The sequence below is a fragment of the Colletotrichum destructivum genome, chromosome 2 (assembly GCF_034447905.1).
Source record: "Colletotrichum destructivum chromosome 2, complete sequence".
In the NCBI taxonomy this organism is placed as follows: domain Eukaryota; kingdom Fungi; phylum Ascomycota; class Sordariomycetes; order Glomerellales; family Glomerellaceae; genus Colletotrichum; species Colletotrichum destructivum.
Window position 1 is genome coordinate 3,040,768 of NC_085897.1, and position 23,549 is coordinate 3,064,316.

Sequence of the window (23,549 nt, forward strand, 5' to 3'; positions counted from 1 at the left end):
TATTTTTCTCACTGATCTAGAAGAAAGAGAGCTGAAGTTGAATGCAGTTACCTACTTACACCTATCCTCCTTACTGACCTCTTCACTATTTGTGGCACCCCTAACACATAGACACAGTAAGGTCTCCGAACTTCGCGTCTCTAAAATGTATTAAATTGAATACATAGATTACAGAGTGAAGTTGAAGCAATAGCAGGGGAAGATAGCAGCAGCAACAGGTGCAAACAAGTGTCTCAAGTGTCGATTTCCCCTGGATGAGGATTTTTGTGGAGAATGCAAATACACTCTGTTACATGTGTGCCTATACGTGCAGTCGTTCGGTGAACATGGATCTCACATAGTTGAGACCATTCAACCCCTTTAGTCTTGTGATACTACAATCTCCGTTGGCCGGCTTTGGCGAAGTCGGGGCCGAATGTACGGGGCACGGGGCTCCGGCTGACTCGGTATAAGTGGAGAATCATGTCCGCTTGATTAGCGAGCGACACAGGACTTCATCAGATGGCCAATCGTCCCAAAGCATACGTGATAGAGGTTGATATTCTAGCGGTTATGCATAATCATCCCAAGGACCGGATCAGAGTACACCATAAAAAAGGCATGAAAACGAGTGTTGTTGGCGACATTTGCATGAACTGGGTCCCTGCCAGGGGTGCAGCCGGCAGCTAGCACCTAGTGCACTTACTTTGCTTATGTAGACTACTGCTACAGAGGGGGGTCCCGTTGCTCTCTGTCTTCCTTTCCTTAGATATCAGTTGTTATCAATGGCATCACAGCTACTTTACCCTGCCAGAAGACTGTACCGTCTAAATTACATCTTCACCTGTGATATCAACAACCCTATTACATCTGTATTCCCAACCCAGCCCACCGGTTCGAGAATGCTAGAGAACAAACTTGTAGCCTTTGGCATGACGAATTGTTGTCTTTATGGTCTGTTTCTCTTCCCCGCTTGGCATGATGTTCAACTGGACCTAGAGGTCTTTCCATGCAAGACAGAAAGAATCGTCGTAGCCACCAGAGATAGTGATGTCGCCGGCCCGACTGGCGAATGTATACATACATGCGATTGAAAGAACCCGGGACACGAGAACGTCCCAGGAGCTCGTGCACTGTTGCAGGCCCTCAGTCACCATCGCGGTGAGCATTTTGTGTATCAAGGCGCCTTTGATCCATTAGCGCTGGATCCTTGGATCGACAGTGAGAAACCCGTCTGCCAGAAGGGTTTGAAGTACGCTGTCTTCATGATGTCAGAATCACACAAAAGTGCTCCCAACGAAGGAAGACATACTGAGTCGTGCAGCGTTATTCGAGCTCCAGACGAATTCCTCGTGATAGACTTGGAAAGGCCAAGCACCCTGGGAAGGCCTTCCTCTTGTAGTAAGAAAATGACACGGGGCGTTTTCCGTCTCCCGAGCATTTTTGGATGATCCAAAAGAAGTCTTCTATATCCTCGACAGTCGGTAACTCTCCCACGCTACACGTAATCAGCACTACTGTCCCGTAGAAGAGGAAGGAGTAGAAGTAGAGGTGAAAGGATAACTTACGATTTCTGTTTGATGTCCTGCATGTAGCGATTGAACTGATGCTGGGTAAGCGAAGAATGGCTGTTATCACCCGGGGATGAATAGGTTGGCCGAAGGCTCTTCATATCCTGTTCTGCTTCAAGCAGAATGGCCTGACGGTTGGCCGCCATTGCGTCCATTGCCTTGTCGACACGCGGGTGGGTCATGTCGCTGAATTTTGTCTCGAGAGGCAGATAGACTACCAGAGCATCGGTGGCCTGGAGGTCATCGCGATGCCCTGGTCTCTCGGCTGACGGCTTAGAGGGGTATGGCGGCGAAGCTCTTGGTAAGGAGTTGCCGGAACTGTGCTTGTAGGCCGTGGCGCCACTCTAGATCGATCCTGATGTCGCTGTCAGAATTGACGGGGTCGAGTCATGAAGGTGATGTGAAAACGAAAGATGAAAACAAAAGATGGTACCCAGGTTGGAGAGTGATGTGGAAACACAAATTGCTTTGAAGAAAGGAGGAAGGAGCCAACTGATACGGAGGAACATTTTGGAAGAGGGGGGAAAGGACTGGAGCAAGCATATAAGGAGGAAACACCTGAGCAGGAAGGGGGGTTGAAGGGAGGGAAGGGGCAAACAGGCAGCAGTCAGACCTTCAGTAGTAGAGGACTATACACATCGCAAAGGAAGGCACAACAAAGTGACGCTCTTCTATAAACGATTGTACGGGTAGGCAGGTAGGATAAACAACAAAGAAAGCGCTTGCCTACACCTAAATTTGCTAATTGTAGCAGCCACGATGCTTTGCTTTTGCCGTAATGTCTGCTTCCAGAAACCCTATTAAAGTCATTCAGGCTTGCATACCTTCCGTATATAAAACTCCCTTACCACCCTACTTGCCTTCCCCACTTGTCTTCACTCACTTGCTTTATTTCACTTACCTTCCCTCACTTACCTTTTCTCACTTACTTTCCCTCATTTACCTTTTCTCACTTACTTTCCCTCATTTACCTTACTTTAGAAACCTCAACCAACTTTCTTCCTACTATTCCAGTCGCTTTACCATCACTACCTCACCAATTTTGCACCACCGCTCCTTTTTCACAGCTCGACAAACATAGGAAGCAACACCTAGGCCGCCCAGACTACATCGTCCTCACTTCAACTCAACTCTTTTCCCTCATTTCAGGCAACCTTTCATCCGTCATTTCGAACCATCCATCCCTTCCTCGATGAAAATGGCTAGCTTTCTTCCAGCCTCATTAATACCAGTTCCCGACTCCTTCCTGCCCTGAATGGGGGGAGGTGATGGTTGCAAGGCGCTTTTTCTGTCGACGGGCGGCCGTCCCCCAACCTCCCAGCCGCATCGCCATCATCTAAGAACAACCCAATTCGCCCATGATGGCACATCCCTGTTCCAACAATTTTCTTGCTGCCCCCCGGCCTTCCTGCCGTCATCCCTGTCAAGCACCGTTGAGAGGAAGTGGAAGAAGGTGTCGAACTGGACGAGTGGGACCTCCCAGCGTTTACACACCCACGATCTCCGGTCCTACAGCTCCAACAAAACAACCCATACTAAGACGTCATTCCCACCTAGGTCGACCCTGTTTTGAATACAGGATGAGAGACAAACCGCTTCAGCTACTTACGCATGTTGACTTCCTTCGGGATGAGTCATGGCATGAACAAGAAGCAGGGAGACATCGCATCGAGCTGGATGTGATAAATGAGGAATGGGATGAAGTGGTCAAGGAGCGGCTTCAGATGTTCAAAGAAGCTGGAGCGGACGGCTAGGCAACGGAATGAGACGGCCAAGACGATTGAACGCTTCAAAGAACAGACTAACGACCGGGACATCCAGACGATCGACTCTCTCCTTGGGATGTCACTATCCAAAGATCCTGACGGCAAGTTGTAGTCGTCGTATCTTCGAAACGAAACCCATGACATTATCGAAACGAGATCTATGAAATCCTCGAAACCCCCGTTCTAAAACGACGCTTATCGCCAGATGTCACGGGATCATGTCCTTCACCGCTTCTCGCTCGAAACGACGCGCTGTCACCCTTTATGCAGGTGGTCTCCGCGTGCTTCGCGTCGTCATCACTGCAGTATCTCCAACAACAAATGGGCCAGCTAATTCTTTCGGAGCTTAGCCGCCGAGCCTGGCTTGGGGATATTCTGGCGCCTTTTAACAATATGCTGAAGCCAGCAACCCTGACCGACTACACCAGCACATGGAGGCGCATTTTCGCTTTTGTCGCCGACCACATCCCCAACGAAAAGGTCTGCGGCGCCATGACCTCATTCGCCGGGCCCCTGAATCAAGCCGCAGTGAAGAACGTATGGGCGGCATTCTGCATGACTGGGGCACAACTCCTACATCTTGGGAAGTGGAATACCGCAACGGAGAGCAGATCAAGAAGTTTGAGACGATTTTACGATTGGACATGCGGCCTCGACCCATTTATGCCGAGGTCGAGGAGGCGTTTAAGGTTGCACAGAATCTGAGAGGTGTCAACTACCACGGAAAACAATACGATCAAGACGAAGCCATCGATTACGTCAAGGTGAAAGAAGATGCAAAGAAGAAGGCAGAAGAAGCAAAAGAAGAAAAGGGCCCTCAAGAGGGATCAGAAGAATCAAGATGTCGCCAAGAACAGAGAGAAGGGCGATGGAAGTGTCTCTGGATCGGCTGTTCAGGGAGCTAATGAGGAGGCCAAGAAAAAGGCGAACGAAGAGGCCGAGAGTAAGAAGGCGGAGGAAGATTTGGCGAAGAGAAAAGAGGAGTTAGAAGAGAGAGAGAGAGGAAAGTGGACGAAAGAGAAAGGGCAATGGCAAACCAACGAGAGAAACGGAATCGAGACTTCGACACCGACACACAAGACGAAAGCCGACCGGAAAACAAGAAGAAGAAGTAGATGTTGGAATGCCGATCGGATTATCGATGGGAAAGTGACGACGGCGGCCTGACTGGGCTAATCAGATCACACGGATCCATCTCCGTCAGAGTAGGTTGCTGCCCTTCAGTTAGACCCTTCCTTCTACACACCCAGCTATCTACGAATAACCTCACAATATTGAGACTGTTCGCTCACTCGAGTGACCCTGCGATACCAACAGTATAAGAACAACCAAGGCTGCAATGATTCCATGGAGGAAGATTACGTCGATGTGTCTGGTCAGACATCATCAAAAACGACAGCAGGAGATGATCAATCAACGGACGGATGGAGCAATTCCAGGCTGTCTGCCCACTCCAGGACTTATCATTAACAGAGGGGACATAAAGGTTCCAATCGGCAGCATGATAGAGGGAGGATGCGCTTAGTTTTATGCCTTTTTAATGCGTCATAATAGATTTAACTAAAGAGGGCGGGATATGGCTGTAGTCACACACATACACCTAATAATCAGATGCTTGCCTTCACTATCAGATTTTACTATTCCTCGCAATATCCATCCTAAAGAAGCTACAAGTACAAGTCAGATGAAATGTTACTCTAAGGCTGGGGCCTACCCGAGACAGAAAGGACGAGGGGGAAATTTTGTAGGTTTTTTTAAGACGACTGTAGGGCATCTAGTAGGATAAACCTCTTTTTACTTTTTAATAAACTAGACTAGACCGGCTATTTATTTAATTAAGAAGACTAGCAGTATTATCTATAACCTAAAGACAATAAGGACTAATCTCCTGATGACACCTAACCTTGAGACCAGCTAGAACATCTCATCTGACAGACTTCTTTAGTACCAAGAGGTCTAATCGTCCGGAAGAGCACGGCTCGCTCTATCGCAGGTTTTGTCCAATGTGTTCTAATCATCCGGGGGGGAAGGGTCACCTACGAGCACAGAAATCAAAATCCAGCGACGATCCCACGCGCTCTCGCCCAAGTCAAAGGTCACAGGTCACAGGTCATCGCAAACACAACATGACGGACGGCGAGCAATCTATCATCAGCCAGCCAAGCCGGGTACTTCCCCAGACCGAGTACTCATGTGGTCCGGAGCCGAGAAAGCTTCAACGGGGATAGTCCCACCGGCCGCAGGCAGGCACGGCCTTGATCGGACCTCTTGGCCGTAGCCAGGGGGGGAGGAGGGGGGACGATCGCGCAGGTTTAATCTCTACTTGGACTGAACTTCGATGCGATGTGTCTGAGCGTTCAACAAACAGATGAAAGGCCAGTCAAGCTTCAATGCCCACGGTCCAAAGTCCAAGGTCCAAGGCCAACATTGCGAGAGCCAGACCCCTCCCCCCCGTTGATCGGCTCAGCCCTGCAAAGACGACGCAACCGAAGTCGTCAGCGGGCCCGGTCGTCAGGACTTTCAGGGTAGGATTTCTTCACAGGACCCGAGCTCCGACCACGGGGGGTGGCGACGACGACCACGGGCGGCCGGGAGTGTGGGGATGGCGCTGCAATCTTGATCCCAGGATTGGAAAATCTGAAGGGTCTCCCCTTGACTATCCGTCCACTTTTGCGGAGTGAGATGAGGGTCCAGAAGTGCGGCGTCGCATTGAAGATTTGGATGAACGATCGGGCGTCAAGTCGGATTTGGGGGCTCAGATCCGGAGCCTCATCTGAAGGGGTGCCGGCAGGTAAGCAGGCAGGCATGCAGCATGCCACATGCCATATTCTGGCATTGCGATTCAGCGGCCTCCTGCCTGGGGCTCCCGGTCATCGAGTGACGGCGGGCAGGATTATGTCTTGACGGCGGTAGGATGAGGGTGGACAGGCTACGGTCAAAGGCACGGGTGCGGTAGGACAAAGGGGGTGGTCAGGAGAGGGCCAAAGAATGTCGAGATCGGCGCTAGAAACAATAGCAAGGACCCTTTGGATCAGTGCAAATGCGAGGAGCAGACTAAGCTAAGCAGAGAGCAGACTAGGAGACAGTTGGAGGGGCGTCAGCTGGCGAGAGCACGTTGGCAAATGGCGAGACGCCAACGGTGAACGGCCGGATAGATGATACATAGCTCGATGGCGAATGGTGCTGGAGGGGCCACAGAGGTGGCTGTGTCAAGTCTGTCCGACGACGAGGACGACGACAATGAGTGAGGCGGGCGGGCGGGTGGTGGGAGGATGAACCGAAAGCGGGCGGATTTTGCCGCGGTGCCTTTCGGAGTGGGTGGTGGTGGGTGGTGGGTGGAATAGACGGAATGGATGGAATGAGTGCGATGGTGTGTGGGACGGGGCGCGCTGGGGAAGGGAGGCGCCGCGGAGCTATTTTTACCCAAAAGCTTTTTCTCGCGTCCGCCTCTGTCCTGTCGTGTGGTGTGCGACGTTGACATTCCAGTATTGAAGCATGAATGGGCATTGTTCGTAGCTCTGCAAGGTTTAGGCGCGCGTTGTGCTTCCATTTCCACCCTGGGCCACCCTGTTGGGAAACCCAACCTTGTGTCCGGATTGAGTAAAAGGCATATTAATCCGCACTCAGGGGGCTGGTAACACACGAGGTCCACGGAGGACACGGGACGTGGCGGATACGGTTTTCCTTTGTCGACACAACAACCCGGGCGCTTTCGTATTTCGTGGCTGGGGGAGCGGAGTGTTGGTTTTCTGGTCGAGGTGGAAAGTGGATAGGAAGCGACATTGGAGAAAGTGTTCCGGGGACCGGGCGGTTTGTCGTCGTCTGCGTCGTCGTCGTTGTCGTCGTCGTCGTGATCGCATCTCGGACTCGACGGCAGAGTTGCCCAGTACGCTAGCGACCGGTGGACAAGAAAAACGAAAGCAGGAAAATCATGGCAAAAAGTCCCCGTTGCCGCAGGGACTGACCAACAAACCGGGCCAAGGCCTTTTTTTGCGTCGTTTTCTTGTTGGCCAAGGATGAGACGGCATCGCAGGAGGTCGGCACATTGTCCAATGGCTGGTGTCAAAATACGTAAAAAGTGCTCTTTTGGGGTATGCAGCATGGGTAAGGTTGTGCTGCGGCTTCGAGAAGAAAAGGTTGAGATGAGCCCTGTTTCCGATCACGTCACCGGGTCGCCGACATTGGACGGGACGACGACGGGAGACAGTTTCGGACGGTGCGAACATGTTCCTCAGCGCCGGGAAGGCAGGATTGAATTGATCGAATGACTTTTGAGCCATCAGGGTTGGACGTGGCAGGGGACGGACAAGAGCATCGTGCAAACAAAGACGTGTCAGAGTCAGATGATTGTTGCGATACGTATCTGTACCTGGTACACATCCTCTGTACACTCTTTCCCCCGCACTGCCTTACCGAAGGAATGAACGAATGAATGCCTAAGTACGATAGGAAGGAACAGTCAGCCCTCGTCAGCCATGCAAATTGCAGCTGGAAAGAGACACTTCCCCGTGAAGCCTTGCCGCCAGCACAGCACAGCTCGCTCGCCTTACCTACCTGTCCTGTCCAACACTCTGTCTTCTTCCCCTGTTTCCACCTGTCTCGATGCTGCGGACTTCAAACATTTGCATATTCTTGTTCCAGATCCCAAAAAGGAACCAACTCGGCCACACTAACCTCGCAGCAACTCATTCCCAACGGCTGCCCTCCTCCAATCAACCATTGCACGAGTTGACGTTCCAACTTTCTTTACTCTCTCCTCATGTACCCCCCTTATTGTCTGAATATGACGGGTGGCTGATGCGAATGCGGGCTGACGCCAACCTCCTACGGGGGCCTATTTCTTGGGTCCAGGCAGCCAAGGGGGAAGAGTCTTGTCAGGGGTGAGGGATGTTGTTGGCATTGACGTCTCAATTGAGGGGAAAGGTTCCCCAGGACTTGTGCCGCCTTGGCCACCTACGAATCTCAGTTCGCAACTTCCTAAGAAAAGCAAGCGGACCGACCATCAGAAACCTGAATGCCAGCTCCGGGATGTGCAGGTGCTCAGTTCGTTCAGGTGTGCACATGATTTATTGCTGTGGCCAAACTAGCAAACGGTAATGCAATGCAATGCGCACCGTTTCGTCCGCAGCACCACGCACCCACGCGTCTTGAATTGCGTTTACACTACAGATAGCTAGGTACTTGCGGTAGGTACTCTGTGCTGCCAGACCACCTACCTACGGCCGGCAGACCGGGCATTCGCTGCGATGGTACGCAACACTGGGCCAGGAGGAGGGCACTGACAAGACCCCGTGTTTCCGGTTTCTCGGGGTCGGTGCCCAATCGCAGGCCGCCGCTGCGGCGCAGAGCCTAGCCAGCGTCGCACCCGCGGGGGGGGGACACTCGAACGCTGGTCTCTGGGGGGAGTCTGGAATCTCGGAACCTGCAAGCACAGAGAGAATTGTCCGAAGGTCGTTGTTTCCTGGCTTGCATCGCGCAGTAGCCGGTTCCGCTGTTATGGGGGATCGCCTGGTCTCTTTTATGTATTCGGCTCAGTAGTGAGGATATACGAAACCACAAATTTAGATGTGGTTGCACACGGCATCCACACTCACCTGAGAAAGAAAGAGAAGAAGAGAGAGAGAGAAATAGGAGAGGTTCGTTCCCCTCTTCCAATTCCAGCATACGAAGTGCGTGATGAGGGAAATCAAAGGCAGGCCCATCGCAATTGCACGGCACTGCCGGGTGCCTAGCTCGCCATCGCCAGCGCCCGGGAGTTGGAGATGCTTCTCTCCTTTCCTCTCCCCCCCCGCCATGTTTCCGTACTAGTGCAGACTAGGCAGAGTGAACCTGGGTTTGGAGATGAGGGGCTTGGAGTCCTGAGAGTCCGACTACTATCCGTACTGTAATACATTACCACCAAGGAATGGTGGAATCGAAGCCTCAAACGGTCACATCGTCCTTGCCCGCCGATCCAAATGGCCATTGTAGCCCCTCCCCCCTTTCGCCTCTCGTTCACGTCTTGTGTTTCGTTCCCATTCTTTTACGCCCTCTGGTCCTCAGGCTCTCTGATCTCTGGTCCTATGATTCCCCTCTCCCTCTCCCTCTCTAGTGCGTGTCCCTCCATGTCTGCCGGTCCCCACTCCATTCACAAAAAACGTCATCCCTCAGTCAAATCACACCCCTAAAAAATACCACACTAAGGCTGGCCCTTGAGTCCAAAGATCCTCCCAATGTGTGTGTGTGTGTGTGCGTGCGAAGGGAGGTATGGAGGTACATCGAGACGGTACGTACTTGTTCGACAAGGAACGCCTCGGTAGTCCATGAAGCAGAGCATGAGCAGCATGTGTGGAGCCGAAGAACTGCGCGTAAATCTCCACTTATTCTTTTTTCTTTCTCTCTCTCTTTCTCCAAAAAAAAAAAAAAAAAAAGGGAGCCGGCCGGCCGGCTGGCGGAGAAGACGAAAAAGACGGATCTGTCGAAGAAGAGACGCACTTCCAGGACTTCCCTTGCAGCAGTGGAACATCTCATCCACTTCCCATGTCTATCATCAGAGACTCTCCAGAAAAAAAATAAGGCCAAGGTAGGCAAGGTACCTGACAATACGCACCCTGTCTTTCTCATTCCCCCCTTTTTGCCCTGAGCTCACCCTACCTCCCGTTGTACCTCGCCAACTTAGGTATCCATTTACTGCTCTGCCGTTTACATCCACTACCCAGTCTACGTTATTCGTACTTGACCCTCTCTCCTAGAACTATTCCTTAACACGGTGCCGCCAAACTACGCGTAACGGCCCCCGTTCCCATCCCCATCCCCATCCGTCTCTGCCATCAAACCACCTCAGCTCGCCCAGCTCAGCCCAGTTCAGCACAGTACAGCACACGCAACCCGCGGCGTCAACAGACGGAAAGCAAAGCCTCACTCACACTCATACGCCAGGTAATTAGTCCTCCCTCCCACGCCCTTGGCATCTTGGTCTATCCGTACCGTCTATCCGTAGCTTGTACATACAATACACCACATTACACTATGCGTATGGATACACTCACTACCTTTTGCCTGTGCACGCCATTCCCACCCCATCCCGTCGTCCCATTCCCACTTGTCAAGGAACAAGGTCTCAGTCCCGCAGTCGCCGTCTCTCCTTTGGAACCTTGGTCCGCTTGCTGCCTTTCTGCTGCCCTTTGTTTGAATTCATAATACCCGCCGCCGCCCGCCCGCCCGTTCGTTCCCTCCTCCCGGAAGTCTGCTTTATACTATCTATTCCTGGACTGGACTGGACTGTTTGGTTTCTCTCATTGCCGCGCAAGAAAGAAAGAAAGAAACCCCCCATGAGAAAAGAGAGGTAAAAAAAAAAAAAAAAGAAGAAGACCGCTAGTCAACTGTCAGCTGCGAACTCGCTCCTTCAGCTCCTTCTCACGCCTCCCCCCCCCCCCCCCTCTCTCTCTCAGCCCGTCTAGGCGTCGACGACAACGCCGCCGCCGCCGCTTTTCTTACTTGCGTCGCAGTCGAGGGTGACATCCCACGCCAGATCCAGACCGAGGAACTAGACTAAGCAAAAAAAAAAAAAAAAAAAAAGGGACTGAAAGACGAAGACCGCTGCTGACCGCCCCATGTTGCCCAACATGACGTCGAGTAAGTTGTCGGTTTCTCGCGCTTCTATTAAATCTTCTTTGGGCCACTTCTCTTTCTCTTCCTCCCAAACCAACCTCGCCGACCCAATCTCGCCCAAAGCCCGCCGCAAGAGACATCACAGCGTATCCGAGCCCCTATACGAGCAGCAACAACAACAACAACAGCAGCAACAACAGCAGCAGCAGCAGCAGCAACAACACCAAAATCAGCATCGGGTACAACCACCCGCCCTCGGAGCCTCCGGCCGCGAAGACGCCAACAGTTACACGCCCACCCGCCCGCAGCCGCCCGCATCCCCGAAACGATCACAGACCGACACCTCGGTCAACTCTCCCACGACTGCTGCCAAGATCAACGGCGGAAACCCGTCCCTGAAGGTTCCAGAGGACCAGACACCCGCCGCCGAGCCAGTGCTCATTGCTCCCGTTCCCACTCGACCCCCTAACAACAGAAAATCCCGGTCTTGGGGACACCGTCTGTCTGCTCTGTTTCCCTCGCTCATCGTCCAACCGACAGATCTACCCCAAACACAAACTCAGCCGCAGCTTCAGCAGCAGCAACAACAACAACAACAACAACAACAACAACAGCAGCAGCAGCAACAGCTCCCGGTTCACCGCAAACCGCTGCCCGACGACTCGCCCGCCTCTCCTTCCGACAGCGCTCCCTCTTACCACACGACTGGTAATCCCACCGTCCGGCCTGTGACGAGCTCGGGTCTCGGTCTCGGAATCGTCTCTCCCATCTCCGACGACGACGACAACTACCGCAACCTGCACCCTCCCACTCCTCCCTCTGATGCACCGCCTCCTGTTCCTAGAAAAGTCGCCCCCGCACCTCTACACCTTTCAATACGAACAACGACAGCAACAGCACACTCTTCAGCCGATCAACCCATGATCTCTCCTCCCCAAGCTTACTCGCCTGCCTCTCCAGACATGATGGCCACTCCTCCGCCGCCCTCCGAGGCGCCGCCCCCCGTGCCAGCCAAGCTGCGAAAGGACAGGCACCTCCCGACCACACCGCCAGTACCACAAACCAACGATGGCTCGCCCGTATCACAGCCCGAGACGACGCCGCCCGCCAAGTTGAGAAAGGAGGTCGCCGAGCCTAGAGAGCGAAGCAGCTCCTTCCTCGAGAACCGGAAATCGTCGTTTCCCATGCTGGGCGTCCGCGCTCCGTCGCCCGGTCCGGATGCGCGAGGCAGAAGCACATCCGTCACCCCGCCCGGCGGCCGGACCAACACTGGAAGCTCGCAGAATACGCTACCGACCCATAGGTCCAACGACAGTCAGAGCCCGACCCGCGACGAAAGGCGCGGACGGCTGCGCAGGAGCTGGCTGCCTGGCGGAGGAAGATCACGATCGAACTCGCAGGATGTCACTGCCGCCAGCAACAGCTCCCAGGCGTGGGTGTTGTCGCCCGACACGCCCGGCGAATACAACACGTCGTTTTTGCTCAATGCGGAAAAGGTAAGCTTTCTCACGGCGGCGGCCGGCGCATGATTCGGACGAAGGGGGGAAAGGCTAATCACACTCAACCGCCAGGTCCCGGAACTGTGGAACGAGAACGGCAACGTCTACGTTTACCTTCAGCCCAGAAGCAGCAACGCCGGGCCGTCCTTCAAGGTGCCCAGCTTTTCCATCATCAACTCGGTCATCTTCAACGAACTCATCCAGGCCGAAATGGCCTCGCCGACTGGCAGGAGCAGGGCGAAGAGTTTCGGAGGCCGGGACAGCCTTTCGGTAGACGACGCGCGGTCCGGCGGCTCACCCCCACTGGAAAGCTACGACAACCCCGGCGACCTGAGGCTCTATCTGCCGGCGACGCCCCCGCAATACACGCAACCGGGCAACGGTCAGCTCTCGGCGCCGGGGCCGCAGCTCCGCGCCGACGTCGACCGACTGATTTCCGTCCGCAACCTCTTCGCGTTCTTGACCGGCCAGCCGCTGGTGGCCACCAAGGCGCACCCTACCACTTTCGCGGCGTTTCTGCAGATCGCGAAGCTGCTCAAGGAGTACGGCTTCACCAACGCCGACGGCTCCTCCTTCGGCGAGGCCGTCGACCTAAGCTTTGGCTTCTTCATGGAGCAGCTGTCGCTCGCCGACGTCCGCCACAGCCGCGAGAAGACGCTCGAGTCGCTTATCCTGGGCGAGGCCATGAGGTCGATGGAACTCTACAACGAGGCCTTCGCGCACGCCGTGGGCAAGTACACGGCGATCCTCGACCTGCGCTCGCCGCTTTTCGAGCAGATCTCCCTCTATACGAGGCAGCGCCTCGAGCGCGCGCATTTGGACCTCGTCAACCGGCAGCACAACGTCAACGTCAGGCTCGAGCAGTTCGAGTTCCCGTCAATATTCGCGGGTGTCGCAAGCTCCACCTCAAGTGCCGAGCTGAAGGCCATCCGGTTCAAGGTCTGGCAGAAGCACTTCAACAAGATGAGGCAGTTCGTCCTGGGATACTACAAGACCAACTTTGGCGCCTGGCCGCCTAAGGCCAGCAGCAAGAAGAACCCCTTCTCCGAGAGCGGCCTCAACCGCCTCGTGCTGAAGGCTCTCTACTCCGACATGTGCGCGCTGTACGACCTCCTCGTGGACCGCGAGAACATTACCACCAGGGTCATGGACGGGAACGCTGACGACGAGTCCGGCAAGACGACGGACCCGCCCACGATTGTCAACCTGCGCAAGATGCTCACCGAGTTCGACAATTCGACACCCCCCGTCCTGCCGCCCATCCCCTTCGACGTCCCGAAGCTGCCCACGATGACGGCCATCCTCGAGACGTACGACACCATGTCGGCCAAGGAGCAGGCCCGGTTCGACCGCAAGATCAAGGAGCACGAGCTGACGCTCGTCCTCCAGAAGGCGTACAACTGGGACGCCAACAGCGTCAACATCCCCTTCCTCACCGAGTTCAAGGACTTTGAGCAGCACGAGGCCAAGGGCAAGAGCGCGGCCGACCTGGCGGACCAGCGCATCGGCTACTGGCTCTTCCTCTACGTCGTCCTCCAGTCGCTGCCGATGCTCGTCGTCGACGCGCCGAACCTGCGCTTTAGCGAGGCCGTCGAGTACTTCCTGTGCGAGCCGCCCATGGGCAACCTGCCCTGGCTCGAGGACGCGCGCCAGGTCCGCAAGATGTGGTACGAGGTCTCGGGCGGCAACGGCTACGTCGAGCTCTCGGCCGACAGCGTCCTGTTCAGCGTCGAGGCTGTCTACCACCGCAGCCACTGCTGGCTGGCCGCCAAGGAGTGGGAGGGCCTCGACGGCGCCGAGGCCCCGCCCCCACAGGACGCCGGCATGTCCCCGCTGGAGCCGCCCCGGCCCGTATTCCCCGGCCCGGACGGTATCGTCAGCGGCCCCTCGTCCGGCACCCCGCCCACGCCCGGGTCCCCGCAGTCTCACCTGCGGCCGCGCAACGCCTCGCCGGGAGGGCGCCAGCTCGGCAACCGCAGCGCGCACCGGTCCAGCATGATCTTCGGCCTCGAGCCCGTGCCGTTTGATGAGGGCCTGCCGGGCGACCGCAACTCGCGCATCGGCGCCGCCGGCAGCAGCGCGCGGAGCAGCTCGGCCGGATCGCGCCCCCTGAGCATGGTCATGCCGCGCACGCCCTCGGCCACGAACCTGCGCAACCAGTCCGTCGACCACACCGCCGCCGCCGCCGCCTATGCGCCGCAGGACGCCGCCGCGACGTCGACCATGACGTTCGACGACATCCTCGGTGGAGGTGAGGAGAAGAAGACGACCAAGAAGAAGAAGGGCAAGTTTTTCTGAGCGAGAAGACGCGCACGACTTTGTCATGCGTCCTCTGCATTGCGTACCCTCCCACCAGATGGGGAGAAAGGCAAAGCTGTATTTATACCATCACATAATCTTGTGTGTGTGTGTGTGTTTGTCGATTTGGAAATACTTGCATAAAAAGAAGAAAAAAGGGGGCGAACAGCGGCAAGTTTTTTGATTTTGATTTTTTTTACGATCACGGGAGAAATCAGACGCCATTTACCCTCCGGTACTTGGGCATAAAACGGAGATGTTGCGTTGGCCTTGATTTGAATGGATATGACCAAGGTGCATAGAGAGAAAGAGAGAAAGAGGGAGAAGAAGACAACCTTGCATTTTACAGAGATCTAGCAGCGCCTCTCTGTCTTTTTTTAAGGGGTGGATGCATTGGATTGGACTGGTTTTTGTCTCTCACTACACCAGATCGATAATGATATCTGCCTTGGTGGATAGAGGCGAGGGGAGAAGGGAGGGGGAGGTGTTCACGTAAATACAGAACAGTGTCTTCTGGATACACATTGTTCCTTTCTCGGACACTGCAGTTGTGAGACCTTTGATGTACTTGTGAGCACACTAGGGTTTTGCTTCCCTAGCTGAGATATGACAGGACAATATATGTTGTGCCTCTTTAGCTGCTTGTGCGACAGAATAAGCTATCTAGCATAGTTGAGACAAGGGAGGAATTGAGACAAGGGTGAGGATTAAGGCAATGAAGTAGGATTAAATAAAGATAAGGCTATAAAGTAGAAGGAGAAGTGAACAATTTATAGAAGATGTACAATAAAAGGTTAAGGTTAGAATTGAGAGTAAGGCAAAAGGTAGGATTAAGAGAAGGACTAAGATTATAATGTAGAGAATGATAAAGGGCAAGACAAAGAGCTGCAAGATAAAGATTGGGGCAAGATAGAAGGCAAGAAAGACTACACCTTTTAAAGACGTTACAGTAGAACAAAAATAAAGGACGGACTAGTAAGACACTAGGAACACCCTGTAGAGAGACTATATCCGAAGTTGATGGATGCTACATTTTAAGAAACTTGTGTCTTTAAAACAGTCTATAGGCTGCGCAGGGTTATTTCCCTCGTTTGGGGGTCTACCAGGGTATCATTTGCGAAATATCATGTCTCCCCGTTCATCCAATCACCCTCTCTCCTTGATGATCATTTTCCAGAGTTGCCCTTTCTCTCATCCACACGGCGTGACCTTCCTCATTTCAAGATCATGTCTCCCCACCACGTCTCATTGCGATTCCAACACGCTCGCGCCCAGCCACCCCCGTCCATCATCGCTCACACGCCCCCCGCTACCCATTTGTCTAACAGCCCGACATTCCACTCCCTGAACACCCGCTCGCCCGGCGGGAGTAGCTCGCCGCTCGCCCGCAACGCCTTGGCCGCACCGGCGATCTCCGCCGACGGCAGGGTGACCTCCTGGACGTCCGAAGTCATGGACTCGAGCATTGCGTCGGCCTCGGCCTGCGGGATCTCGCGGTACAGCAGCTTGATCGCGGGGCGCGGCGCAGCGCCACGGCTGCGGGACGAGGCGTAGGCAATGTTGGCGTTGAGAATCCACAGGTGCAGGGCGGACGGCGACGGTGATGATTCCGCATCATCGTCGTCGTCGTCGTCGGCGGCGGCGGCGGCGTCCTGGTGTGACGGCTGGAACGCGGGCACGACGACGGACTTGGACGAGCCAGAGCGCGAGAGTGTGGCGATTAGGGTCGCGGCCAGGCACTCGGAGCTGTTGGGGGCCGCGCCGGGCGACGTTGTGCGGCACGATACGCGCCACTTGAGCAGGACGACGGACGATGTGGCGACGTTGAAGAAGCCAATGTGCGCTGCGCAGCCCGAGCAGGACACATAGAGCGTCCGTGGAGGCGGGTCGGATGCGCGAGCCAGGATGGCCGAGCTGGTGATGTCTGATGCCGCGCCACGGGACGGGGACTGGGAGAACTGAGAAGAAGAACAGTAAGTAAAAAGAAACGGAAGTGAAGGTAGGGGGCAAGCCAGGCGCAGTTGCGAAGTTCGCATTCATCTGTCCCTCGTTGTAATCCCAGGGCTCCCACGACTCTGGGAGACCCTAGCGAAAGGCAAGAGGGCCGTCTTCGACCTTGCGGACCAAACCCGTCTACTCCTCCAGAAAAGGAGAGGGCAGAGGTTTTGGTCCACCAGGAAGCCTGCGCGGGGCAGGGACGACGAGTGGATAGTTCATCTCGGGACGAGGTATCGGTGGCCACATCACTGAGCGGCAGCCGGAGCCGCCGATATGGCCGCCTTCTTAAAGCCCCTGATCGTGTGAAGCGTAAAGCGAGGGTTGGGGTGTCATAGGGGGGGGGGGAGGGCAGATATGGAGAGAGGGTCAAGAAAAACAGAAGAGAAAGAAAAGGAAACAGAATGCCGCTTACCTTTAGACCCGCGCAGTCAGACTCGCGAAACAACAACGAGGTGAGATCTACCATTCCGACGCCGGGCTGCGCCGCGATGCTCGAGCCGGCACCGTAGCCGCGCTTGGCCAGGTGTTCGTGATCGGCGGAGCGCTCGTCGTTTGTAGTCGGCTTGTGGCAGTGCCAGAAGTCCATCATCTCGGCCCAGTTCTCGCTCGGCAGGTCCTTCCACTCCTGCGCTGTACCCTCCGACACCAGGGCCGCGGCGCAACGCCTGCATGCCACGGCAGAGCCCGGGGCTAGGTCCGGCGCCGTCCATGGCACGGGCTCGTCGTGCAGGCTGCGCGTAGTGGGAGCGGAGACGTTGTCGTCGGTTGAGAGAGGTAGCCGCCATGAAATTGCGCGTGAGGTTGGCGGTGGCGCGGGTAGCGCGGCGCCTTGAGCCTGGACTCTGCCTGGGAGTGGGAAGGAGATTTGGGCGCCCGCGTGTTGAAGCTGGAGGGTCGCGCCGTCGGGCGTGACGAGTCCTCGTGTGTGACTACCTGCGGGAGCGGGGAGGGAGACCGCGACGGAGAGCTGGCGGATGTTTGTAAGCAGCTCCGCGTAAATGCTTGGCGTTTCTTGAGACGGCATCGCGCCGACTGGGAGAGGTGGTTGTCGGGGGGACTGAAGTTTCGCGTGAGTGAGTTGCGAGGTGGGAGGTGGGAGGTGGTCCGGATGAGCGGTCGGATGAGATCGGTCGGATTTGAATTTGAGATGGAAGTGACGAAGAGACGAAGTGACAGTGGAGTGGGGCCGGTACAGCGGAGTACCTAGAACGTCGTCCCTAAAGCTTAGCGCAATTTTTGTCTGTTACAGTGTTTAGCACTCTGTTGTCATCAGATGAGGCCATGTATTGTCATAACAACAGCGTTTATGTTGACAGACCAGAGATCCTGTTCTATTCCGGGTGCCCTGTCAAGCACCGGCGCGATCCGACGGCCTCGCGTGGAGCTCGTAGTCTGGTGCCGGCACAGTCATATCAACGTCATGCATGTCCCCGTGGCCTCCCATCGGTCCCAGCTCAATGTCTTCGTCGGACCCTGGCGATGCCCCAGACCCCCTCGGGCTCCTTCTCCCACTTATATTCATTCCGATCGGGTCAACCCTCGAGTAGGGCGGCAGTTCGTCGTCGACGTTGTTCGGATCATGCTCCCTGTGAACGGGCGCGTCTCGTCGGTTTCGTCTGTTTTCTCCAAACCCTGCGACCGCGAGTGGAACCGCGCCCGGCTCCGGTTCCGGCTCTGGAGGATAGAGCTCCGGCCGCTGCAGTCGCTGCCACATGAAGATGGAACCGAAATACGCCAGCAAGCTGAATAGGTGACTGCCGAACGCACACCATGTCATGGCCTTGAAAGAAGTGCCTGCCGAGTGGTATTCGAAAACGCTCTCGTACTTCCCGAGCACGGCATTCGCCTTCAAAGCGGATGCTGTCGTCAAAGCCGAGGCGACCAGCAGCGCGATCGCCGCGAGGGCTTGCGTACATGCCATGACGCGCCAGGTGTTGAGCTTGATTACGATCGAATTCCTCTTGACGAAGCCGTGCCACATCCACGCTCCAAGAGACAGCACCAAGAAGACAACGTAGGAGGCGACGGCGTCGCGCGACGAGGTTATCGTGGCGGCGGAAGACAAGTCAGCGCCTTCCAGACCCTCAAACATGCCTTCCACGCCCACGCCATAATACGCACTGGCCGTCTCGACCAGTTTGATTTCGATCTCGTACATAATCTTGCCGAGGTTGAAGGGGCTGCCGGGCTTCCGGTGGATGCAGCCGCCCTGGGCGAAGTCGTTGTTATTGTTGTACTCGCTGTAGCAGGTGCTGCTAAGAAACCAGCTCACGACGAAGGTGCTTTGGAGCCCGGTCTCGCTGCGACGGTATGCTGCCGACCACTAAATCGCGTTTCAGCGCCGGTATAGGATTCTCAGGGGCCACCGATCTCGACTCACCGTGACGAGGTGCGAATCTTCGCTCATGGTGGTGGTCGCCCAGCCCTCGTTGCTCCTCGTCCAGCCGCCGACGCAAAGGGCGATGATGACCGCCATGGCGAAGAAGTCAAAGAAGAAGGCGCTCATGATCAGCCGACGCCTAATCTTCTTCTCCTCGTGCCGCTCGAAAATGTACTTCGGGCCGCCGCTGGACCTGTCGTCGTCGTCGTCGGGCGCGTTCATATTGGAGAGCGGGGCTTTGCGGTCCACGCATTACATGGCCGGGATAAGGACCTGGAAACTCTCAAGACATTCAACAAGGTCCCGGCCTCCGTTTAAAGTCTTCATGGCCCGATGTCGCGGGGGGTATGAGGGCTGAGGCAGGGTAGGTATTAAAGCACAGAACGGGGGCGTCACTCGATCGCGCGCATGAAAGCCCAGGTAGGGGTCGTCGCCCAGTGACTATGGCTAGACAGGGGAAGCTGTGCGGCACAGCAGAAGATGCAATCTTCCTGACTGCAGTTTCTGGCTAGAACGGTCTGAGGCCTGCCACATTGCCATATTGGGTGGTGACTTGGCGGTCACCTGCGATGATTGGGCGGCGAGACTTGCTCGGCATCAGGTCTGAGAACCTGGGAAGCGCGTATCTCGATTGTGAGATAATGGTTGAGACGAGAAAACAAGGCAGTGCGCCATCAGTACTGGCCGGACCTGGAAAAAGCGGCGAGTTGGTGTAGCACAATTATCGATAGTCAATCTTGAAGACGGATACAGATGGGGGTCCTAGAGGGAGGATATTTGAAGGGGTTGGGGTCGAAAGGACGAGTGTGTTCAGTATCAGATCAAGTCAACGGTCTGGAATAGTGTAAGGTACCTAAAGTCTGGGACGAGATGATAGCGCTGGCGCACGGACCAAGTGCAGGTTGATCTTCCCGGGGATCCCTACGGGCCGCCCAAGACGAAAACGGCTTAGCTCGGGAGCTCCAAGTTTCCCTCCACTCAGAATTCCGAATTTCACCAGCGTGGGCTTGCTTGCTTCGTGGATTCAAACACTTGCGACGACCGATATTCGAGCAACGCCAGGCGACTAGGCTCCTCCCCCCAAACACCGACACACAAACGCAACTCTTTAGAACGATACGTAACCGTTCATTTTGCGCTTTAACCAGAAAACTCAACGACTCCTGCAGAAAAGGCTCCCCCCGTCTCACGTCCCACCACCGCAACAATGGCGACCCTCGGAGGTTACCTCAACAGTAGGTCCCCCATCCACGCTATGGACGCCCTCTGTCTACAGTATACACTAACGGCGAGCCCACCCTCCCTCAGAGAAAGTCCTTATCGTGACTTCGGACTCGAGAATTCTTGTCGGCACCTTGGAGGCCGCAGACCAGTCCACCAACCTCGTAAGCTCCTCCAGAAACACAAACACAACCCCCCCCCCCCCGCCATGTCACTGCTCCAAGCCAACACGCGTCTTGCGCCCTAGGTCCTCAGCGCCGCCCAGGAGCGAGTAATCCAGACCCCCGAGAGCGGAGAACCATCGGTCCAGGTACCCCTCGGCCTCTACCTCGTCCGGGGCGATAACGTTTGCACCATCGGCCTGGTGGACGAGGCACTAGACGACAGCATCAACTGGACCGAGGTCAAGGGCTCCGCCATTGGAGGGACCAAGCACGTATGAGCTACCCCGAGCCATAGACGGGGGCTCTTATGGACAGAGTGGGCATTGTTCGAGTACATCACGGGTGTGGCTTTTCACTTTATTTATCACGAGCGGGATACCCAAGTGTTGGGACGACGTGAGCTTCCTGCTGCCACGAGGCGCACACGCACGCAGGCACACGCACACACACACACACACACACGCAAAACAACGGCGTTAAATATGTTTGGGTTGGTAGAGAATGATATTGGGTTCCTACGGGGTATGCGCCTGCCTTTTCCTCCATCTAGAAAAAGCCTCTATTTGCTAGTCTCGAAGTGCTGTTCTGCTGACGCGAGCGAACGAAAGGCATTACATCATGCACACGGGCTGCTCGTTTCCGTTTTGACCAAAGACCCTCTTCATCAGATCCAGCGCGAACAGCTCTTCGCCAGGGGACTCGACCATCCGGTTGATCCTGTTGCCCCTGCCGGTGCTGAGCCAGCCGCCCGTGTCGCCGGGGACCTCGGCCAGCGTCAGGACGTCGACGCCCTCGCTGGACTCGCTGGACTCAAGGGCGGCCTCGGTGTACTTGGCACGGATTCTGCCGTCGATGACGTGCATTCCGCGCGTCCACTGGCCCGTCGTCTCGATGCGGATGTCCTCGGGCTCCGCGACAGGCTTCCACTTGGGGTCCGACTGCGTCAGCAGGTACCAGACTGTTAGGGGGTCGTGCAGAGAGAGGCCAGGCTCCTGTCCGTTGCCCTCCATGGAGTCGATCTTCTCAAAGGTCTTGGACATGAAGTGGTTGACCCATTGGCCAAGGGGGCTTCCGGCCTCCACGATAGGCTTGATGCGCTCCGTGAAGAAGTTCTTCATGAGCAGGTGGGGGGTGGTGATGTCGAGGGGGAAAAGCGTCAGCTTGAGCCTCCTGGACAGCTTGGCCGGGTAGGGTGGGAGGGACGACTGCTTGTCCGAAATGGGCGGCATCGTCGAGCGCGGGGTGGGGGACGTCAGGGCGAAGACCCTGGCGGCCGCCACGGCGTCGGCAAAGGTGTTGAACTCGCCGACGGGCGTGATGTTTCCCTCGACGTGGACGGCACCGCCCATAACGCAGAGCTCCTTGACACGGAGGAAAGTCTCGGGGTCCTCGGCGGCGGCGAGGGCGACGTTGGTCATCGGACCAACGACGCAGATGGAGATGGTGTTGGGAGGGTTCTCTTTGAGAATGCGGAGAATCTCCTTATGCGCGACCTGCTTGGCCGGCGTGAAGTACTTGGAGAAGGGCGATGGGTCGTGGTCGATGTTTTTTTCCGTGTGGAAGAGCGACTTCCACCTGTCATCCGGGGTCAGGTGAGGGTGCTGCTCGTGGACGCCATGTAGGCCATCAAGTCCGTCTGTAATAGGTTAGAGGGTGTGTGTGCGTGTGTGTGTGTGCGTGTTTATTTCAGATTCCTTGGACGCGTCTTACGGAAGTAGTCGGCGGCCAGCTCGTCGTCCTCCAGCGGGTGCTCGGCACCGACAGCCACGATGGGCTTGTAGGTCTTCAACGCCTCGAAGCCTTCGGGCTTGCCGTTCTCCTTGCGCCATGCAATCTCCTTTTCCAGCACGTGGAAGAGAGCAACGACGTTACGCAAACAGCTATGGGGAGTTAGAATACAGGGTGCGTATACGATCCCGGGCAGCGGCACGCATACCTCTGCAATGGCACGTTGCCGTATGTGACGGAGATCATCACGACCTCGAGGTCCTCGGGAGAGGCCGAGAGGGCCAGGAGCATAGCCAGGACATCATCGATACCTGTGTGAATGATGAGCATTCGTTTCACCGGCTGCTTAGTGCCTACAGAGCCTCACCGGGATCAGAATCGATAATGACGCGGTTCTTGGGAGCCATGACTGTGAGATTCAACGAAATGCTGTATGCCTTGGATCAAGCGAGGGTTGTCGTGGGCGAAGATGGGTAGGCAGTGACGTCTCGAATCCACCGCAGTCAAACCTCTCACTAAGATAGTACCGTCTGACGGGTGATATAGGAAAACAGAGTTGATGAGTCAGTAGCGGACATCGGCGGATATGTGAGGTAAGCAGCGGAGATGACCGGTCCTAATCTTTTGCGTATCGCTCGAATCAGTGTGTGTGTGAGTGCGCTCACTGAAAAGTGTACAGTTGGTAGGGCCGCATAGAGAGAATTGCCAGTGACCGACCCCTCATTGTTAACGAACGTCGATGGTGGGGTGCAGGGCGCTAGGCCACTATCAGAACAGAGCCCAGATCCATCGGGGGGGGGGGGGGGGGCTTGACTGCAAGTCGTAACTCTTTGGGTCTTCCGACATTGGATGAGACACGGGAAGAAGGCCGGGAAGTAAAAAGCAGGGGCCGCAGGGTCGGGCCAGCGCATTTTGAAATGCGTAGACACGTGAACCTGCCCGAAGCCTATCTATATTCGAACTCCGATTGTGGGTATGTGAAGCATTCACGCATTTTGTAGGTAAGGTAGGTTGCATGCCCGGGAATAACATTCCTTGAGTTCGACTCAATTGGATTGGCAGCAAATCAGCAATCGACTTTTGCCCTGACAACCCAACCGGGGAACTCCCATTTGCTCATCCGTGTCCGTACTTCCTGCTGTTTGCTCAAACAGCATCCACCAAGCCCAGCCAGCCAATCAATAGCCTATCAGTCACGTGAACTTAGCGTCTTTTTTTTTTAACGCAATCCCCTCTCCCTCTTGCCTCTTGCCTCCCCACGTGACCTTTCCGTCGGCCTCTTCTCCAATCTTACATTCCCCCGAGTCCGTGCTGGGACCCCCCAAAAAAGGCGGACCTTGTGTGCCCTTCGACCC

General features: G+C 55.6%; 7 protein-coding genes across 7 annotated transcripts; 3 read left to right on the top strand and 4 right to left on the bottom strand.

The window, feature by feature from the left end:
* Positions 1-1,305: 1,305 nt before the first annotated feature.
* CDEST_03159 (uncharacterized protein) lies at positions 1,306-2,059 on the bottom strand (the record flags this gene model as incomplete). Its single annotated transcript, XM_062919318.1, has 3 exons — positions 1,306-1,477; positions 1,548-1,894; positions 2,009-2,059. The coding sequence occupies 3 exons, from the start codon at positions 2,057-2,059 to the stop codon at positions 1,306-1,308; spliced, it is 570 nt and encodes a 189-aa protein (XP_062775369.1).
* Positions 2,060-3,580: 1,521 nt separating this feature from the next.
* Positions 3,581-4,021, top strand: CDEST_03160 (uncharacterized protein; the record flags this gene model as incomplete). Its single annotated transcript, XM_062919319.1, has 1 exon — positions 3,581-4,021. The coding sequence occupies one exon, from the start codon at positions 3,581-3,583 to the stop codon at positions 4,019-4,021; it is 441 nt and encodes a 146-aa protein (XP_062775370.1).
* Positions 4,022-9,803: 5,782 nt separating this feature from the next.
* On the top strand, positions 9,804-14,759 carry CDEST_03161 (uncharacterized protein). The gene is made up of 3 exons (XM_062919320.1): positions 9,804-10,328; positions 10,747-12,402; positions 12,478-14,759. The coding sequence occupies exons 2-3, from the start codon at positions 10,909-10,911 to the stop codon at positions 14,701-14,703; spliced, it is 3,720 nt and encodes a 1,239-aa protein (XP_062775371.1). The 5' UTR covers positions 9,804-10,328; positions 10,747-10,908; the 3' UTR covers positions 14,704-14,759.
* Position 14,760: 1 nt separating this feature from the next.
* CDEST_03162 (Putative ubiquitin-conjugating enzyme E2-binding protein) lies at positions 14,761-18,019 on the bottom strand. Its single transcript, XM_062919321.1, has 2 exons — positions 17,114-18,019; positions 14,761-16,661 (listed from the first exon to the last, which is right to left on the bottom strand). The coding sequence occupies exons 1-2, from the start codon at positions 17,723-17,725 to the stop codon at positions 15,999-16,001; spliced, it is 1,275 nt and encodes a 424-aa protein (XP_062775372.1). The 5' UTR covers positions 17,726-18,019; the 3' UTR covers positions 14,761-15,998.
* Positions 18,020-18,049: 30 nt separating this feature from the next.
* CDEST_03163 (uncharacterized protein) lies at positions 18,050-20,064 on the bottom strand (the record flags this gene model as incomplete). The annotated part of the gene is made up of 2 exons (XM_062919322.1): positions 19,082-20,064; positions 18,050-19,024 (listed from the first exon to the last, which is right to left on the bottom strand). Exons 1-2 carry the CDS (start codon positions 19,301-19,303, stop codon positions 18,050-18,052), a joined length of 1,197 nt encoding a protein of 398 aa, XP_062775373.1. The 5' UTR covers positions 19,304-20,064.
* Positions 20,065-20,087: 23 nt separating this feature from the next.
* Positions 20,088-21,075, top strand: CDEST_03164 (Putative sm-like protein Lsm8). Its single transcript, XM_062919323.1, has 4 exons — positions 20,088-20,316; positions 20,390-20,466; positions 20,550-20,988; position 21,075. Exons 1-3 carry the CDS (start codon positions 20,289-20,291, stop codon positions 20,742-20,744), a joined length of 300 nt encoding a protein of 99 aa, XP_062775374.1. The 5' UTR covers positions 20,088-20,288; the 3' UTR covers positions 20,745-20,988; position 21,075.
* A 1-nt stretch (position 21,076) lies between these two features.
* On the bottom strand, positions 21,077-22,769 carry CDEST_03165 (Putative inosine/uridine-preferring nucleoside hydrolase domain, ribonucleoside hydrolase). Its single transcript, XM_062919324.1, has 4 exons — positions 22,562-22,769; positions 22,403-22,505; positions 22,177-22,346; positions 21,077-22,102 (listed from the first exon to the last, which is right to left on the bottom strand). Exons 1-4 carry the CDS (start codon positions 22,599-22,601, stop codon positions 21,078-21,080), a joined length of 1,338 nt encoding a protein of 445 aa, XP_062775375.1. The 5' UTR covers positions 22,602-22,769; the 3' UTR covers position 21,077.
* Between the last annotated feature and the right edge of the window lie 780 nt (positions 22,770-23,549).

Bases quoted from the DNA above. Each gene is read 5' to 3' on its own strand.
- CDEST_03161 (XM_062919320.1), top strand. From the start codon at position 10,909: ATGTTGCCCAACATGACGTCGAGTAAGTTGTCGGTTTCTCGCGCTTCT. The intron at 12,403-12,477 runs GTAAGCTTTCTC...CTCAACCGCCAG, and splicing joins TTTTGCTCAATGCGGAAAAG to GTCCCGGAACTGTGGAACGA.
- CDEST_03162 (XM_062919321.1), bottom strand. From the start codon at position 17,725: ATGCCGTCTCAAGAAACGCCAAGCATTTACGCGGAGCTGCTTACAAAC. The intron at 16,662-17,113 runs GTAAGCGGCATT...TCTTCTTCTCAG, and splicing joins CTGACTGCGCGGGTCTAAAG to TTCTCCCAGTCCCCGTCCCG.
- CDEST_03164 (XM_062919323.1), top strand. From the start codon at position 20,289: ATGGCGACCCTCGGAGGTTACCTCAACA. The intron at 20,317-20,389 runs GTAGGTCCCCCA...ACCCTCCCTCAG, and splicing joins CCTCGGAGGTTACCTCAACA to AGAAAGTCCTTATCGTGACT. The intron at 20,467-20,549 runs GTAAGCTCCTCC...CTTGCGCCCTAG, and splicing joins CAGACCAGTCCACCAACCTC to GTCCTCAGCGCCGCCCAGGA.
- CDEST_03165 (XM_062919324.1), bottom strand. From the start codon at position 22,601: ATGGCTCCCAAGAACCGCGTCATTATCGATTCTGATCCCG. The intron at 22,506-22,561 runs GTGAGGCTCTGT...TCATTCACACAG, and splicing joins CATTATCGATTCTGATCCCG to GTATCGATGATGTCCTGGCT. The intron at 22,347-22,402 runs GTATGCGTGCCG...AACTCCCCATAG, and splicing joins GGCAACGTGCCATTGCAGAG to CTGTTTGCGTAACGTCGTTG.